General features: G+C 39.6%; 1 protein-coding gene across 6 annotated transcripts; it reads right to left on the reverse strand.

The window, feature by feature from the left end:
• Positions 1–364: 364 nt before the first annotated feature.
• LOC106650051 (disks large homolog 5) lies at positions 365–16,796 on the reverse strand. 6 transcript variants are annotated; one of them, XM_014367835.2, is made up of 13 exons: positions 15,986–16,796; positions 14,077–14,327; positions 12,751–12,877; positions 10,415–10,748; positions 8,188–8,607; positions 6,933–7,982; positions 6,345–6,858; positions 4,436–5,986; positions 3,109–4,087; positions 2,769–3,016; positions 2,468–2,697; positions 2,174–2,393; positions 365–2,064 (listed from the first exon to the last, which is right to left on the reverse strand). In XM_014367835.2, the coding sequence occupies exons 2-13, from the start codon at positions 14,126–14,128 to the stop codon at positions 1,958–1,960; spliced, it is 5,832 nt and encodes a 1,943-aa protein (XP_014223321.1). In that variant the 5' UTR covers positions 14,129–14,327; positions 15,986–16,796; the 3' UTR covers positions 365–1,957. The 6 variants fall into 6 exon arrangements, with proteins under 6 accessions (XP_014223321.1, XP_014223329.1, XP_014223337.1 ...); XM_014367843.2 differs by having other exon boundaries at positions 3,109–4,081; positions 15,986–16,795; XM_014367851.2 differs by lacking the exon at positions 14,077–14,327 and having other exon boundaries at positions 15,986–16,795.
• Positions 16,797–17,090: the final 294 nt, after the last annotated feature.

A 17,090-nucleotide genomic window follows, 5' to 3' on the forward strand; every position in this document is an offset into this window, starting at 1 on the left:
ATCTATCCAATATTTTTAGTTGAATAATACATTGATTTTGTATGAGATTTGTGTAAAAATATTGTAATCATTAAGCAATATTTTTGACGCAATCTCTAACCATGATATTAATTTTGAACTTTGCGATTAAAGGCAAGAGATGATTGATATTGTTTAACAATGAGTATTAAATATCTTGAAATTTTCATTCAAACTGTTGTCAGAACGATGACAATTCTATTATAACGTCAGCATAAAAAATATTCATGCAAGGATCTTATATTCACCTAAACTAAACTGATATTCAATTATGATGAACAATAAAAGATTACTAGTATTTTTATTTATATACAATTATACTTATATAAATTCATAAAGTCGCAGGTATTGCTGAAAAATCATGTTTATTTAAGATTTATTGCGTCTTTGACAATAAATATACAAAATTTGTTAACGCATGTAAAATTAAATACTTTATCACAGATGTGATCGAATATTTATGAGAATTAATATATCTAGCTTTACTTTACGAAATAAAGTACAACCGTACATTATTGACTCCGACATCGGTCGTAATTTATGGAATAAAATTACACAAGGCGCAAAACATTATAAATATTTTATGGATTAAAATTGATAATAATTATTGAAATCTGTTTCCCACACCATTCTTATAATTTCCACTACGAATTTCTTGTAATAACAATGTACGCCAAAATATTGTCTTATTGAAATAAAATTAAAATATCCTATTAAATATAATCATTCGTTTAGATTCTTACAAATAAATTAAATCACGATAATTGATTATTCTAAGAAAATTGCAATGGTGAATCCCATTAAAGATGATATAGAAAATACAAATAATTAATAATACGTTGATAAAAAAGAAATGCGCTTTGACGAAATTTTTATCAAGTATAAAATAATGTACAATAAAATTCGTTAACATTGTAACGGCATTTTGCAGACTGAAATTTTTTTTAAAAACATAATTCTACATAATAACAAGTACCGAACGTAAAGTACGGTAACGAAAGACTAAGGTTTTTCCGAACTATAACTTGTACTTATTTAGTTATGAATTTTTTTAAGCTCGATTAGAATATTTTGTATTACGCATAATATTTTGTATAAATTTGCTTTTTTATGCGTAATAAAAATTCATATATTAAAAATTTCATGATAAAATATTTTTACACGTAACGATAGGAAATAACATCTAAAAAATTGTACGCATAAATACTTTTTCATGGTAGAACCTGGAAAACAATTATAAATTTCTAAATTGTGTAATATTATGAATATATTCATGAATATTATACTTTTATGAAATTTATTGATTTTTCCTTAGTAAATCAATAAAAGTCCACTATTCCAGAATCAACTTGCAACGACAACAATTAATTCTTTTGCATTATATAAATCTTACAATTTCATTCAATCACAACATTTTTCCAAAACAATTTTTTAAATTCCTGAAAAATATTGAGAATTGAAAACAAAGACTTAAAAAGATACAACATTCCGTATACTCTTCTTACCGATACGTACTATTTACAGGAACTAAGTTATAAAGTCACAACGTAAATCAATTTCATTCCAGTGTTACAATAAAAAAATATGGTTTGAACCAATATGCGACGTATAACGGTCTCTTATCGTTTTGCTTGTCTTATAAATTGCCTTTTAACAATGTAAAGGTGGCAATTTATCAGTTTTCCAAAAATAACAAATGTATTTTATTCAATTTCAACTAGAACAAGCTTTCAAGGTACCAAGACAGATTTCGAGACAGAGAAGAACAAGCTAACTCGAAACGATAAATAAAAAAACTTTATAACAATTAAGAGACCATAAACACTTGATATATCAACAAACTAAAATGTTGCATTAGTGTTTGAAACACGTCGTTAGGGTCCCCTAATGGAATTTAAATTGATTTCCATTGCGGCTTATGGGAACCCCCCCTCGAGTGTCAGGCGAATCCACGAGGCACCCACAATGCTTTGTTTTGCTCCTCTTCGACAGAGGTTTTAACTTGAGTACAAATATAAGCTATATTTACTCCAGCTGGTATAACCACTGCAACAACAAAAGTATTGTGTTAATGTTGGCTATTTGGCAATTTGGCTATTTTATAAACACATCAATCTTGGAAAAATATTTATTTTATCAAATATAATATTTGTACCATTTATAAATTGTCGGAATTCCGATTCCATTTTTAATGACTGCTCGTACATTTCTTTGGCTGCTTTTGCACTAACTTTGTCTGAAGGATAACGTGAATCTTTTACTTCCTTTATCTGTTTAGTGCTCTTGAATTTGATAAGAATTACTATCGGGTATATCTGATGTCTATGTAATCTTTCTAACGATGCCAGAGATATATCCAAAATGCAATGAGAATTCTAAAATTTAATATTAAAATTAGTTATATAATGTTTTTTTTTTTGTAAAATGTTCAATAAATTATTTTAATTACTTGTTCACATATATTTTTGACTGCTTGTACAGTAGTGCATTCGAAGTAGCTGCCTTTTTTGCGGTAGTCAACGTACAACGAGTCTCTTAATCCTTGTTCGAGCGTTGCTTGTGAACAATGCATCGCTTCAGGTATGCATTTTGTGAACAAACCTGAAAACTCTTGTAAAAGCTTTGTTGTCACGCACTCATTCAATGGACCAATGATGAGTACTGGTCTTAAAGTAGGATCTGTGGATTAAAACATTATTTATGTCATTTTTGTTCGGCTATAGTAGATTTTAAATCCGTAATGCACTTACAGTCCAATCGCTCAACGCGTTGATAGCTTAGAGGCATATTCTCTTCGTTGAGTGATCCACTGTCACTATACCAGCCCATATTGATTCCAGTGAGCTGTGAAAGTTCTTTGCTATCTCTGCTAGAAGAACGTTGATGCTTCTTCCGCCTGAAGAAACTGCGCCTAGCACTTGTAGTACCTCTTCTACTTCCACCACTGTCCGATTCCAAATCACCCAATGATCGTCGAAGCAGCAGTTCTTCTTCGATCCTTAAACGATTTTTACGTTAGATCATATTAAACATTGATTACATTCATAATTTTAGTGACTGAATATAAAATTATTATAATTAATAGCTTACTTGAATTTACTCGGAATAATTCCACATGTCATTCTTCTGCCTCCAGAGTCAATGAGCCAAGCTCTCCAATGACCAGGCGTTCCGTTGAACATGGTGTTATCGACATACAGAATGTCGTCCTTGTTGAATTTCAATTGCAATGCATCGGGCATTTCACCGATTCGGTCGAACATAGCTTTGACGTAAAAGCTATCGCCGGGTTTGTCTTTTACCTCGTGATATCTGTCGGGCAGATAATGGGCAATCAACGTTACTTTGTCGGCTGGTCGGGCTAGTTCCAGGGCAGCCTGCTCTGCTGTAGCCTGTCGCAGATCCACTCCGTTGTACTCGAGAATTCGGTCACCCGAGAAGAGTCCTGCTTCCTCGGCCAACGAGCCTGGCTGTACGGTATGAACGAATATACCGACCCCATTTCCACCCACGAGAGCGATGCCGAGGTTCGAGCATTTACGCGTCTCTATAAAGAGGTAACGAGGCTCGTTCGGCGGTGTCGATCTCTTCTGTTCTTCCTGCGTCGGACTTCGAACGGTTGCGTTCTGACGTTGAAGGGTCGAAGTGCCGCCTTGACTCAGTTGGCCACGAGTTAGAGTACCGGTGCCGATTAAGCTATTTCTTATGCCATCGAGAGTGATACTTGTTCTTAATTCTGGCTTCCTAATGTTGATGTCCAGCGACGCCGAATTTCGGATTTCTCGTTCCCTCGTTGTTTCTGTCCCTCGCACTTCGACTGAAGCCGACGCTCGTAAATCTCGTTCCCTCTCGCGGTCTCTTTCGCGTTCCTTTGGAGCACGTATTTGAGGTATAGTTGGTATCTCTGTGTCACGTTCTGGCTCGGAATTTTCTTCGACGATTGCACCGTTTTTGCGCGTTGCTTCTGGACTATTGCAAGGAGTCAACGATCCACTATGACTTGCTTCTTTCTCGTTTTCCTCGACATCGCTCGAAGAACCGTTTCCGTCCAACTCGCTGTACTCTGGACATGTTGGATTAAACATTTCCGATTATTATTTTAAATTATCACACAAACATTTAAGCTGTTAGAGGTCGCAATTTTGATTAATTAACTCAATTAAAGGGCCGTAGTGTAAGAATTAGTGTTATCATGTGTAGTCTCATGTGATGAGGCATGAAAAATAACTATTGCATAATGAATCAACATTGAAAAAGTAGTAAAAAATGTGAGAGATATACACAAAAAATATTATCAATTTTGTGGCTACTACTTAGCAGTGGACTTAGCGATGGTGTAGTTAATTTAAATCCAGCAACCATGTCCCCAGGATTAGTCTTAAAAAGAAGGTACCAAACGAACAACACCTATACTTACTTTCTGGGCTGTACTGCACAAGCATTGTGAACGAATTACCACACTGCCTCAAGATATTAGCAGCAACCTGGTACGAACTGCATGTCCTCATATTTATACCACAAACATCAAGCAGCTGATCGCCAATTTGCAGTCCTATTTGACTCGCGAGACTGTGCTCAGTGACGGTACTAACGAAAACGCCGCCCGCTTTGAGACAGGATATCTGTATGCCAAGCGGTTGCTGATTTTTATCGAGCGTTATCCTTCTCACCTGACGATGAGCAGGCTTCGACGAAAAATCGTAATCCGCATTGGCACTGATGGGCCCGCTGATGATCTCTCGCTCGCCCTCCTCTCCTTCGCCCGCTGAACCCTCATCCTCGAGTTTATTTAGTATTTCGATCTGAAAAGATGGCATCGGACTTCCCCGCTCCGACGTTTTTTCTATACTACCCGATGACAGTTTACCAATACTGCTTTTTGAAGTGACGCTTGGATTACTGGGTATGCGAAATCGCTGGCTCTCCTTTTTGCGCGGGAACGTCCCACCCTCGTAGTTGGTTTGCGCCACGTACGGTGGTACATCTACGTACGACATGCTCGGGTGCGCAGCTCTAGGCTTATGATAGTGATGAACATCGACAGAGGGTGTGTGTAAGTGTGCGAACGACGATGGTGGCTGTGGACTATAAGGGGGCTCAAAGCTGTACGAGCGAAGATCGGGCAGCCCGATCGATTCACCGGACTGAGCGCTCGGTAAGCAAGGTGGCGAAGGATAGCGCGACGACGAACTTGCCGGATGATGCTGTTGAGGAGAAAAGTGGTGCGTCGATTGAAGATGTGGATGTGGTGGCGACGCGTAAGGCGGATGATAGTTGTAATTTGACGGTCTCGGAAGCGGAGTTGTTCCGACCGGCGAGTAGATTTGAGAGTGCACCCGACTGTGATGCAACGAGTCCTCCAGCGGAGTGTACTTGCTCATCGGTGAATTGCTTGACATCAAACGTTTGCTTTTGTAGTAATCCAACGACTTCATCGGCAGCTCCATAGTGTTCGCATCCGGGGACATCATCGATACACTCATGGGTGGATCTGGCGCGGAGAAATCTTTCAACGTAGCCGGAACGAATGATTTAGGTGCCGCGTGTAGTAAGGTGGCCTTGTAATTAGCCCCTGCCGCCGAGTTTTCTAATGCTCTATATACCGTGTGACGATTGTTCGAGCTCATCGGTAAAGGGCCGAAATTCGCGTACGGCACAGGTTGTGAGATGCGATTGTATGGGTACCCGATTGGCGCGGGAGGAGGTGCATCGTATTTTGGTGGACCGGTCAAAAGTGCGCTGATGGGCAAGCGTTCCTTGGTTTTGCGCGGATGTATAATCGTGCCAGTGCCATTTTGTATGATAGGGCCAATTCGCGCCTTTGGCCACGTACCTCCATTCTTGTCAGCGGCTGCAGATTTGTCGCTACTGCTGATGCCAGATGTGCCTGATATGCCGCTTCCAGGCCCGACGGTGCTCAAACCGTTAGCTCCTCGCCTCTTGCTACGCTTCAGTACTCCACTGCTACCTGTTGTTTAACAAGAACAACAGACTTGCTTTAGTAAGAATAAGACACATGTGTACGTACATTTATTGCTATGACGAGCGACAATTATCGATAAAATTGACAGAGTTTGCTGCGGCTTATCATTGCTTTATCACCTCCGCGCGAAAGATTAAGCTCTGTTGATAATCGTAAAGAAAAGAGAAAAAGAGAGATGGTACATCAGTTATACCATCGACGATAATTTAGAACAACTACACGCTGCAAAACGTTTTGATTTAAGGAAATTTGAAAATCGCTATTTTATTTGCGCTTTTATCAAAGTTCAAATAAACTAATACTACTGTTTATCAAATACTTACAATATATAAAAGACACGTACCGTTTGTGACTTTCTTGTAACTCTCAATAACTGAATCCAACTTGGCGATTGCGTCTTGCTCCTGCTCCGATGTATTGGGGCTCGAGTTGCGATGACGTTTTTTCTTTTCGTCGCGATCTTTGCTATGTCTACGTCCGCGCACGATATCTATTTTATCGCGGAAATTATCCCAGACATTGCTGATACCGCTTGCCTTTTCGTTGCTCATGGACTTGGAAACTTTATAGACGCTGCGGTCAGCGCTAAAATTTGCAGCCATGTAACGACGATCGTAATCGTCCGAGGTCGCTTTCATCATCATGCGCTCTTGCTCGGTTTGCGAACAGCTGTTGACCATCTTCTGCTTCTCGGGACTGAAGCTGCTGCTGTCAATCGGTAGCGCGTCGGCGCTCGAGCCGGCTGTTAATGGAATACCCTTCAATGTCGTTATGGTAATGACGTCCACGGAATTATCATTCAATATTGACATAGCCTCGTGAGCCGTAGATACTCCTTCCATAGATTTACCATTGATCTATAATTAAAAATAATATATTTCATAACGATGCAGGAACAAAATATAGTTGAAATAATTAAACGTGTACTCACACTTAAAACTCTATCACCAACGGCTAGACATCCATCTTTCGCGGCAGAGCAGCCAGGTGAAATTTTCGATATGTAAATTCCAAGTTCCAATGTTATTCCATGTGGCAAAGATCCGACGGGCAACTGAGTTGTCCTCAGCGATCTTCTTCCGAGTCTTCTTCTTCGAATGGTCAAAACTGCGGATCCTGCGTTGCACGACTTCAATGTGTCCATAAGCATTCGCGACGAGGTCGATGAAACGTCAATATTGTTGACTCGTACAATGCAGTCGTTGACGCGTAATATATTCTCTACAGGACTGCCCTGGGCAATCTGTGACACGTATATTCCGTTGTCGTCGGGATAATGCGAGTATGCGTTGTCGTGAGCAGCCACTAGCATAACACCCAGGTCCCGCTCCTCGAGGTGACTAAGATCGAGGTGCACCTGAACCAAGTCCCACTCGTCGTCGGTGTCGTGGTACTGGCCAGATCGCAGGCTGTGATCGCCCGACTCAATTTTTTCTTTGAGGTCTTTGAGCTCCTTGGAAGCTTCGTTGCGCTGCTTCTTGATATCGTCAGAGTCGCAAATGGCTTTGGCGAGCTCGGATACTGCGCGGTCTCGCTCCTTTCTCAGTCGATCGCAGAGCGAGCGGATACTTTCGCGTTCTAGAACGATTTTGTCTCTCTCGCTGAATGCCCAGTCACGTCTTCGTTTCGATACTTCAGCCTCTTGAAGGGCTTCTTCCATCTCCGTGTGCAACTTATCGGCTAATTTTCTTAGATTGTCGAGCTCGATGTTGGCCTGGTCCAAGTCGTCGAGTCGCTCTTTCGCGCGCTTGTAGTCTCTCGGGCTGCTAGCCTTCTCCGACTCTTTGCTCGTGACGTCTCGCTCGGTACTGTAAGAGCGCAGCTCGAGACGATTTTTGCGCTCGCGATTCAAAGCCTCGGAATAGGTCTCGCCGAATCTCTGGCGCAGCTCGTTGCACTCCTTGAGAGCCTCGTCACGGTCGTGTAACGCTGACGATATTTCCCGCCTTAAAGTCTCGATTTGATATGACAGGGCTTTTTTCTACGAACAAAAAATAAAAATCTGCCAAAATCCGGCCTCTTATAGTTTATAAAACATGCATGCCAAAGTCTTTCAAGAGCAAAACCAGACTGACTAGATGATAGAGCGCGCAAAGTTAGTTGAAGTAATTCGTCGGATGCTTGAAAGCTTCAAACATCAAAGTCAAAGAAGAGAATGAAGTTGAGCAACTATCTACCATACATACCTCTTCGGTGAGCTTTTTGTTTTCGCTCTCTACGTGGGTGACTTTGGCGTAAGCTTGGCTCAAGTCATTGCTCATAGTTTCCATCTCATGGTGAACCGTGTCTCTCTCGCTCATAATCAGACTATACTCGTGCAAGGCGGCATTTCTCTCCTCGGTCAAGCGCTTGATGTCTTTGCTGGCCTTCATGCGACCGACCATAGCCTGATTAATCTCCTTGACGGCCTCCTCGTGCTGCTGGGACACCTTGGCAAGTACCTCCCGGTACTCGTTGCGCTCCCTCAGGGCTATGTCCCATTGCCGTATAGCCGCTGTGCACTGTTGCTTCAAACCGTTACGCTCGCGCACCGTAGAATTGCACTCTGTGAGGACTTCGTCGTAGAGCTTCTTCAGCCGGGCTATCTCTTCTTGGGCGAGTTCAAGCTAAACATTATCAATCAACATTTATTATCTTGCATAATGTTTATCGAAAAAACAATTTTTCCACCAATGCAATACAATTTTTAATTATTTCATTGTAATTATAATTAGTAACTCAAGTTTTAAAGAAAAATCGATAACCGTATCATTTTATTGGAATAGGGTATTACATCGCTTTCTATATGATCAGTAAAAAAATATATATATAAAACGTATTAGGAACGTTGATACACAGGTATTATTCTATCATCTAAAGTACTATGCTAGGAAAAAAAACTTCATGTCTGATAACTATTTACTCAAACTTTCATTTCTCTCTTATTCTGCTGTCCGATGAAATACACTCGAGTGTCCGACGACGAATATGCTATTTGAAAATATGTATATCAGATGCTTTTATAGGATTGTGTTGCGAAGTTTCTATTATAAATATATATCTATACAAATACCAACTATGCTAGAGAGGAAAAGAAAGAGATAGAAGCGAGAAAAGAACTCGCAAACATGAAAAAAAGAGAAACAATGATGCAATATCATTTTTTTCTCAGAACATATACGAAAAATCATAGTCTCCTTGACACAGAGCTGATTAGAAGAACTTAGTCTATGAACTTTCATCGATGTCTCGATTTAGGTGTATTTTCGATTAGCAAATCGATCGCGAGTCTCGAGGAGAAGAGACGCTCCCACGAGGGGTTTATGTATTTTTTCACGAAACAGATACCTCTCCCTCGACGAGGGCGCAGATGTCAGCAAACTGATTGTCCTGAGAGTTGAATGTAAAAGAGAAAAAGATATATCCTATATTCAAAATAAAAAAAAAGGTTCCCCTGATGTGCAACAGATCGATGAAAATATCACAGGTGTGCATTACGGTAATGAACACGACGATGCGCAGTCGAACGCATGTACATTTTCACTCATTTAATCGAATTAAACAAAATGACCTCACCCACGCGTTGCACGAGGGGACTTTTCTTACAACGATAATTTGTGCTTTAATTGCCAATTATCCACCAAAGTATGAATTTAATCAGAGCAAATTCTGTAAATATACCTGTAAAAATCAATAAAGCAACTTGTTTTACTAAAACACGTGTGTAAAAGTCATACGTGCAGATTGCATACAGGATGTATCTGAACTTTAAGCGTCAACTTTGCTTATCGTTTTATCAATTTTATAAATCGAATTATATGCCCTAAAATAAACGAACAAAAAGTAATATAACAATGCTCTTTGTGAAACTTACTGGAATTCAAATTTTTAGGTACTCTGGTTCAGTTTATACATATTGAGCGGAATATATTGAATAACTATTTTTAGCCGAGAAAATTATGGACTAGAATTAATTTAATGTAAATTTTTTCCTTCTCTTTCTATCCTGACAGCCTCAACGTGGATAAATAATCTCTTATATTTTTTTCATCTAAAACTTTTTAATAAAACCTTACTGCATTGGGTATTATCGGTAAAAATGGTAGTTTTTAAAAGATAGTGCAGTAGCATACGTTTATCAAAGCGATTCTCTGTGATCATCTTAAATATTGATATTTACATGCAAATCCTTCTAACAGAATAATAAAGTAGAAACAAAAAACGCAAAGTGAATCACGTATTGCAGATGAAACCCAAATCTGTAAATAGAGGGAAAAAAACCTCGACTTTTTCCACCGAATAAAAAGAGGGAAAGAAAAAGAGCTAGCTCCATTGTGGACAGGTACATAAGTCAGAACAGTACCAGTAGTAGTAGTAGCACTACGTAAGCATGCACGTAGGTCGTTTTGTTTTGTCTTTTGTTAGGTGTCGTACCTTATTGACAGCTGAGGCATGCGACGCTTTGAGGTCATCGTAGCGTTTCCTCAGCGAGTCGTATTCATCTTTGACGGCCTCGTATTTTCTCAGGGCATTAATGTAATGTTGATTCATGGTCTCGGAGGCCGACTGGGCTGCGTCGCTCAAGTCCAATTCGGGGATGTCTTGTGGTTGCTGCTGCTGCTGCTGCTGCTGTTGTTGTTGCTGCTGCTGTTGCTCGGACGGTGATGACGCTTGATCGACGACGCTACTAGGGTCCGAGCTCTGATGTGACATCGCTGCTATGTGCTGATTACGGTAGTACTCTAATTCCTTCATAGTATGCTCGCATCTTAAATGGTTATTTCTCGTTATTATTCATCCGAGCTAATCATGCGTGTTTGGGATGTGTGAGAGAAATCGTGCAATTTTTCGGAGACTAACTACTGAGAAGACAAATGAACAACTCCAATGATACAATAACTCCATCTATGAGATGTTGCAACTGTCTTTATAGACAATTGTTAATGCCTTTGTTATGAGGGAAACTTATTAGTTGGTTAATTACATAGAAAAAGAGAGGGTACTAATTTTAGTGCTATATTATACTAGTGAAATTTTATTTTAGATAGTGAAAAATGTAAGGATAACATGTTTTTTCAATTTCATTAGAGTAAAGAGTTTCAAGGTGTATATATGAATAAAAACTTTCAATTTAGGTACAATTTGTCAAGTTTTATTGGACTCAACGGAACAATACATAAATAATTAATCCCGTAAAAATTATGCACGTCTGATAAGTTTCTGAAAATTCTTATTGGATTATCATGTCATAAATTGCTGTAAAATCTACTCGAAAAAAAATGTCACGTTTCAGTACTTTTATGAAATAAAAATATTTTATCCTCAAGGTCTGCGTGAAAAAGGAAATTTTCCTCCCGTCCTTTCATTCGAAATGACAACAAGCTAAGTGAGATGTAGCTCAGAGGGTCAGAACGCAATTTATTGTCAACCGAAACGAAACTGAAATAAAAAAACAATCAAATCGCACACCGAGCTTGTTTTTCCGCTCACGTCGCTTTTGCCTCTGTGAATTTGCATTTTGACTTTGGCCTCGTAACTTTGCACTTTTCACGCGTTTTTAATTGTCGCACCACCACGAGCAATGCAAAAAAAAAACTGGGTAAACTTGTTTTGAAAAGTTAGCGTCACTTGAAACCAAATGTACAAAAATCAAGGGTATACGAAGTTGCGCGCAAACGCTGCGACCGGTACAATTGTACTACTACTACGTCAACATCGTAGCTCGTCGACGACTGATTTACAATGATATAAAAAAGTGCATGCACACGTAGACGACGATGCGTGGGCACCATCGTCATTTCTACGCAAGCTCGATATTCACACTCTACTTGTAGGATAATTTTTTTCTTATTAGCATCCCTTACTTGTCACAGTGCACGTAGGAGCAGGAGCAGCCAATAATATTGCCAGTCTCGTCCATGATTGACCGATCTCGCACGTCGCACGCTCGCAACTAAGAATAAAAAGCACTACACTAAAACACGATATATCGATTCGTTATTTATACCGACTTGGCCAGTAAGTTTTTTCTCACCTATGCACGCGCAAGCTTTTCTATTTTTATTTAATAATAAAAGGAAAAAAGCAATCTATTGTTTCTTTTTTGTATCCAGCGCCCGAGAGCGAGCGAGCGAGCGAGAGAAAGAGAAAGCAGAGGCAAAACGAGGCTATCGCGGCTGGAGCCAGCGGCCGACTGATGAGCAATATAAAGCAGCCAGCGGAGGGTTGCATAGCTATCGCTCTCTCCACTGTATCAAGAGGGTAGGCTGCCGCGAGCATAGCTACTGCGATCCCTAGCACGGAAAAAAGGGAACGGAGTTTGACCAGACCCGCATGCACGTGGCTCGGGAAATGAGGTACGCTTCGGCAGAACCGATATTGCTATTAAACTATCTCGATTTGATTGTTTAGATAGATTCTCGGTTACTATATATACTATATGTTACATAGCATATTGAAATTGGATGACGTTTATACGTATATATGAGCGATCTAGCTTGTGGTTGCATTTCTTTTCTCGCGTTAATTGAAATAATATGCTTAAAGTTTTGGAATTTCAATGAATTCTCAGCTTATTAACAAAGTTTTGGGTCAAGCTTTTCGTGCGCTTGCATTATTAACAATAAATCGGATTTAATTATTCTCAACTTTTTTTCTCGGATCGATAAAAACTTTTACAGTGCAATACTCGTGCAAGTGGAAATTTCGCATAGGAACGGAGTATTAAGAAAAATGAATGAGTGTTTAAAGAGTAGCGATGAGTAACAAACCGTCTAATGGTATCGGAGTGCTTATGCCTCAGTAGCTGGTACTGCGTTTTTAAATCATCGTAGTCGTTTCGGCACTCGGAACCGCCGACCGGACTTCCAACACTGTCACAGCCACCACTGTCTCGTTCTGCTCGTTACATGTAGGCGACATGAAAACAAACACCAAACACAAACAAATAATCTACATGAGCGATAATGAATCGAACGCAAAAAATCACAGAGGAACCGATGCTTGCTCGCGCTCCCATCGAGTTCGACTGCGTTGCTTCGAAAAAAGAAGATGGAGAGAAAAGGAAAAAAAAACATTTACACGCAAGTCGAGGTGTTGTACGGCAACGATTCTCGGCTTTCACTCAGGGAAAGAGGAAAATCATCGCCGTCATGCGCTCCCGCACGCGCATCGCCAGTATTTCAGCCAACTCTTTTTTTCTGTTCAAGAATTATTTCGTTTTATAAGGTGAAATTAGAAGAGTGTAAGGTTTTATTAATTTGTTATTATCTCATTTTTATTTCACTTTTTTATGAGAAGCTGCTGGTATTACTCGCACGCGTGGAGGTGACAATCTAGGACATTATAGAGCGAGTAGCTGAGAGATCAATATTTTTTAATAGAAGTGATGCTATGATTATGAAACTTGGAAAATGAATATTTTCCGCGTGAGGAATGCCTCAGCCATTGTTAATTTCTCCATAACAATGAGAGCTTATATAAATATTTGGAGCTATTTAATAATGCGGAATATTATGCACCTTAAAATCAAGTTTGATGTGCTACTCGAATAACTACTCGCAGCATGCCACGAGTCTGTTATTTCAGACCAATGCAAGTTCATATAACACGAAAATGGACCGATAATATGTTAACATATTACTTATAATTCGATAAAATCTGCTCATTTTTCAATCGAAATATCTCGTTAATTATGATTTTTATGTAAAGCTATTCGTTTTCTATTTTTTACTGCACGTAATACGTGAAAGTTATTTGCGCAGTTCACATTCGTTAGGAAAAAAAAAAATGTTACGAAGCACAGTCAAAAATAATTTTATCTCCTATTGCTTCATTGATTATTAAATAGCTATTGAATTTTATAGGTAAAAATGATGGATTGAATGTACGTTTTTTATGCTTCAATACTCTTTGCAGTTCATTGAACATAATACTTAAGCATGAAAGTGCATAATAATGCAAAATTTTTATATCATTTAAAGATTTTACTTAGTAATACTCTACATTGTATGTTATCGAATGTAACTAATTTTTATAGAAGCTGTTACATATTCACTTTCAGAATTATATGCAAATTCTAACAGCTTAAATCTCACCGCTACTTTCAGCACTGTCCAACGAGGAGGCACCTGAAGCCATGCTCTCCATCCAAAAAGCAAATACTAGATCAGTAGGTTTTGCCCTGCTGATACTGATAGTATTTGCTTCAATGAGATAGAGAGGGTTGATGGAGATTTATATTTTACACCCGAATGATCCCTTTGTGGTTTAATAAAATGTACATCCTTCATGATGACAATTCATGGATAGATAAACAGGTTGATGAAGTGGCACTTATGCATGTAGCCTGTAAACAATGGATGAAAAAGCTATGCAGAAAATGAAGTGGCAACAAATTGTGGTGTTTACTAAGTCAAAGGGATGTTCTGTTATCATACTTACAAGTATGTCAAGGAAAGCCAATAACACATAGAGGATAAACTAAAGCAAAAGCTTTGTTGATTATGTAGGTAAGCTTGAAAAAGTGAAAGATATAGTAGGAAAAATACTACAAGCGATATATTTTTGAAATGACAATTTTAAAGCTTATACTAGATTTTAATGCAAATATAATGGTTATCAAATCAATAAAACATTGATAAAAAGTATTTTGAAAGTTTAATTTTCTATGGATCTCATAAGATTAAATTATTTTTTAATTTATAATTCAAGTTGGCAAAAATGAAATGAAATTATTATGCTTGAATAATCTCATTACTATGTATGATGACCAAATATTCATTTAGAATATATTTAAAAAAATGAACCATTTATTTTTATTTCAAATTGAATTTCAATATTATTTGATTCTTATATGCAACTTAATAAAGCTTATTATAACAAGAATTTGAGTTTGGAGATACAGCAAAGAGAGCCTTAGAACGCTAACCTGTTGCTTGCTACAAGGAAAGTGGGGATAGCTTTAATTCCAAATTCTTATATGCATATGAGTCTTCAACAAATAAAAAATAAAAAGCTAATGTTTAAAAAAACACAATACATACTGTACAAAATAAGCATTTAATGATGATTATTTATCATTGACCAAATTCAATTAAAAATCTGGCTTTGGTTATTTTTTTTATTTAATTTTCTTTATTTAAACTATTGAAAGATTAAAATATTATAGAATGTATCAACATTAATAACTGTCCTTATTATTGAAATAATATTATTCACGACATCCAAAATTGTGTATTTTCTATTCATTAGTATTTTTAGTTCTACAGTATGAAGGAATAACAAGTGTGCTCGAGGTAAGGCTTTATCAATCGTTATAACAATAATGATAAATTGTCAGGTAAAACAATACTCGAGGCACAGTAATGAGTAATTACGGGCAAATCGCAAGTGTACCAGTAGAAAAGTGGCAAAACTCAGGTGTTTATCACCTGATCGCTCGATATTACAAGTAAGTATACATACACACACACATGCAGGGCCAAAGGTGTGTGCAGTCATTACACATAGACAGCGCCAAGTCTACGTCAGAGCGCTCTAACCACAAAAAATTTTCGCCTCTGTGCAAATTCCATCGGTAGCGCAATGCACGGGAGTATTTTCACGAGAAAGAGCGAGAGAGAGAGAGTCTAAAGAGACAGCTCGTACAGTTGTGAGAGCAGCGATCGAGCCATGTGACCCTTTCTACTGCGCAGCAGGTATAAACGAACGCGCATTTTCCCCGGTGTTTGGAATTTTTTTGCTGCGCAGCCAGGCGTACACGAGCGCGCATCTATTTGTTATTCCATAGTCGAGTTTTCTGGTGAAAATACCCCAGTCCGAAGCAGCAGTAGCGCAGCAAGTGAAAACACGAGAATAATAACAGTCGTCCAAGATTTTTTCACAACATGCTCCGAATGACAAGCTGGACTAGGTACTAACTACTTTGTTGGCATGCAAAAGACCCGATAGACTTGTAGTAAATAACAAAAACATGTATACTTTGAGATCGTAATCGAGACCAACCTGCTAATACGAACATCGGCAGCAGATACGAGGACGAGGTTTCGTCTAAATCAGGAGGCCACGCGGCTCCAAAACTGCTGGCTGCACTCGACACAAGGCACTTTTTTTCTCGTTCAGCTGGTCTTGAGGCACCAGTAGATGCTCCGCACGATCTCTTGACACGAATTCGTGCGTGTACATCCGCTACGCGCCAGTTATATATCTGTAAGGCACTCGGTTGGCGCGCGTTAAAAGGAGCACTCGTTGAAAATTTTGGCAGGCACTTTGAGGAAACTCGATTGGAGCGACACACTCGCGGCCTCTCGTAGGAGAGCTGCTGTGACAAGTAGTCGAGAGGACATTGGCCAATCGGCCACGCAGCGAGATTATGTATTCCGACGTCGAGTGGTCGACGACACGAACTGCACTGCGGCCGTGGTTGGCTCCGCTCTAAGAGAGCCTATACACAGGACTCTCAGCTGTTGGCTATATCGTACTCGGCGACGTCTTTGGCACCTGCGGGCCGTGGGCTCTCAGGAGCTAATTGCGTTGCTGGTCGAGACTTTGGTCGCTCGGGCTGCTACCGTTCGGCGGCCTGCTGTGGCTGCTGCTGCCGCTGCTGACATTTGGCCATTTTGCACTTTGCACGTACAGGCGACTAACTCACTCTCGCGACGTGCTGCTGCGCCGTCTGTGTGTATGCACTATGCTATGCACTGTCTTACATACATACAAGTCGTGCTCTCGTGCGCTGCGTATGCCTGTTGCGCCGGGCTCGGCAGTCGGCTAATCGGCGACGGGCGATCTCTGCTCAGTGTGTATGTATGTGTATGTGTGTGTGTGTGTGTGCATGTGCGTGTGAACTGTATATAGGTGTGTCTGCGAATCGTCGCGCGGCGGTGCGTCTGTGTTGTGTCCGTGTGCACACTCACACCACGGCTGACGGACGTAATCGAGCGTTTACGTCGGTGTGTGGCGCAAAATCTGCGAGAGCGACTCCGAAGTCTGTCCCAAGTGCCGCGAGAGCAGTTTAGCGCAGGCCAAGAGCAGCGATTCTGCGCGCGCACGTCACACAGATTTGCCAATGAATTATAATCGCGAATGTATATCGATACAGTTATACCTA

This window comes from Trichogramma pretiosum, unplaced genomic scaffold (genome assembly GCF_000599845.2).
Source record: "Trichogramma pretiosum strain Unisexual culture from Peru unplaced genomic scaffold, Tpre_2.0 scaffold45, whole genome shotgun sequence".
Taxonomy (NCBI): domain Eukaryota; kingdom Metazoa; phylum Arthropoda; class Insecta; order Hymenoptera; family Trichogrammatidae; genus Trichogramma; species Trichogramma pretiosum.

What these genes read in the sequence shown, in the direction of transcription:
- LOC106650051 (XM_014367835.2), bottom strand. Translation starts at nt 14,128, where the DNA reads ATGGAGAGCATGGCTTCAGGTGCCTCCTCGTTGGACAGTGCTGAAAGT. An exon ending in CACTCCGATACCATTAGACG is followed by an intron (nt 10,749 to 12,750) that starts GTTTGTTACTCA and finishes TAACCATTTAAG; the next exon opens with ATGCGAGCATACTATGAAGG. An exon ending in ATTCCGACAATTTATAAATG is followed by an intron (nt 2,065 to 2,173) that starts GTACAAATATTA and finishes TTGTTGTTGCAG; the next exon opens with TGGTTATACCAGCTGGAGTA.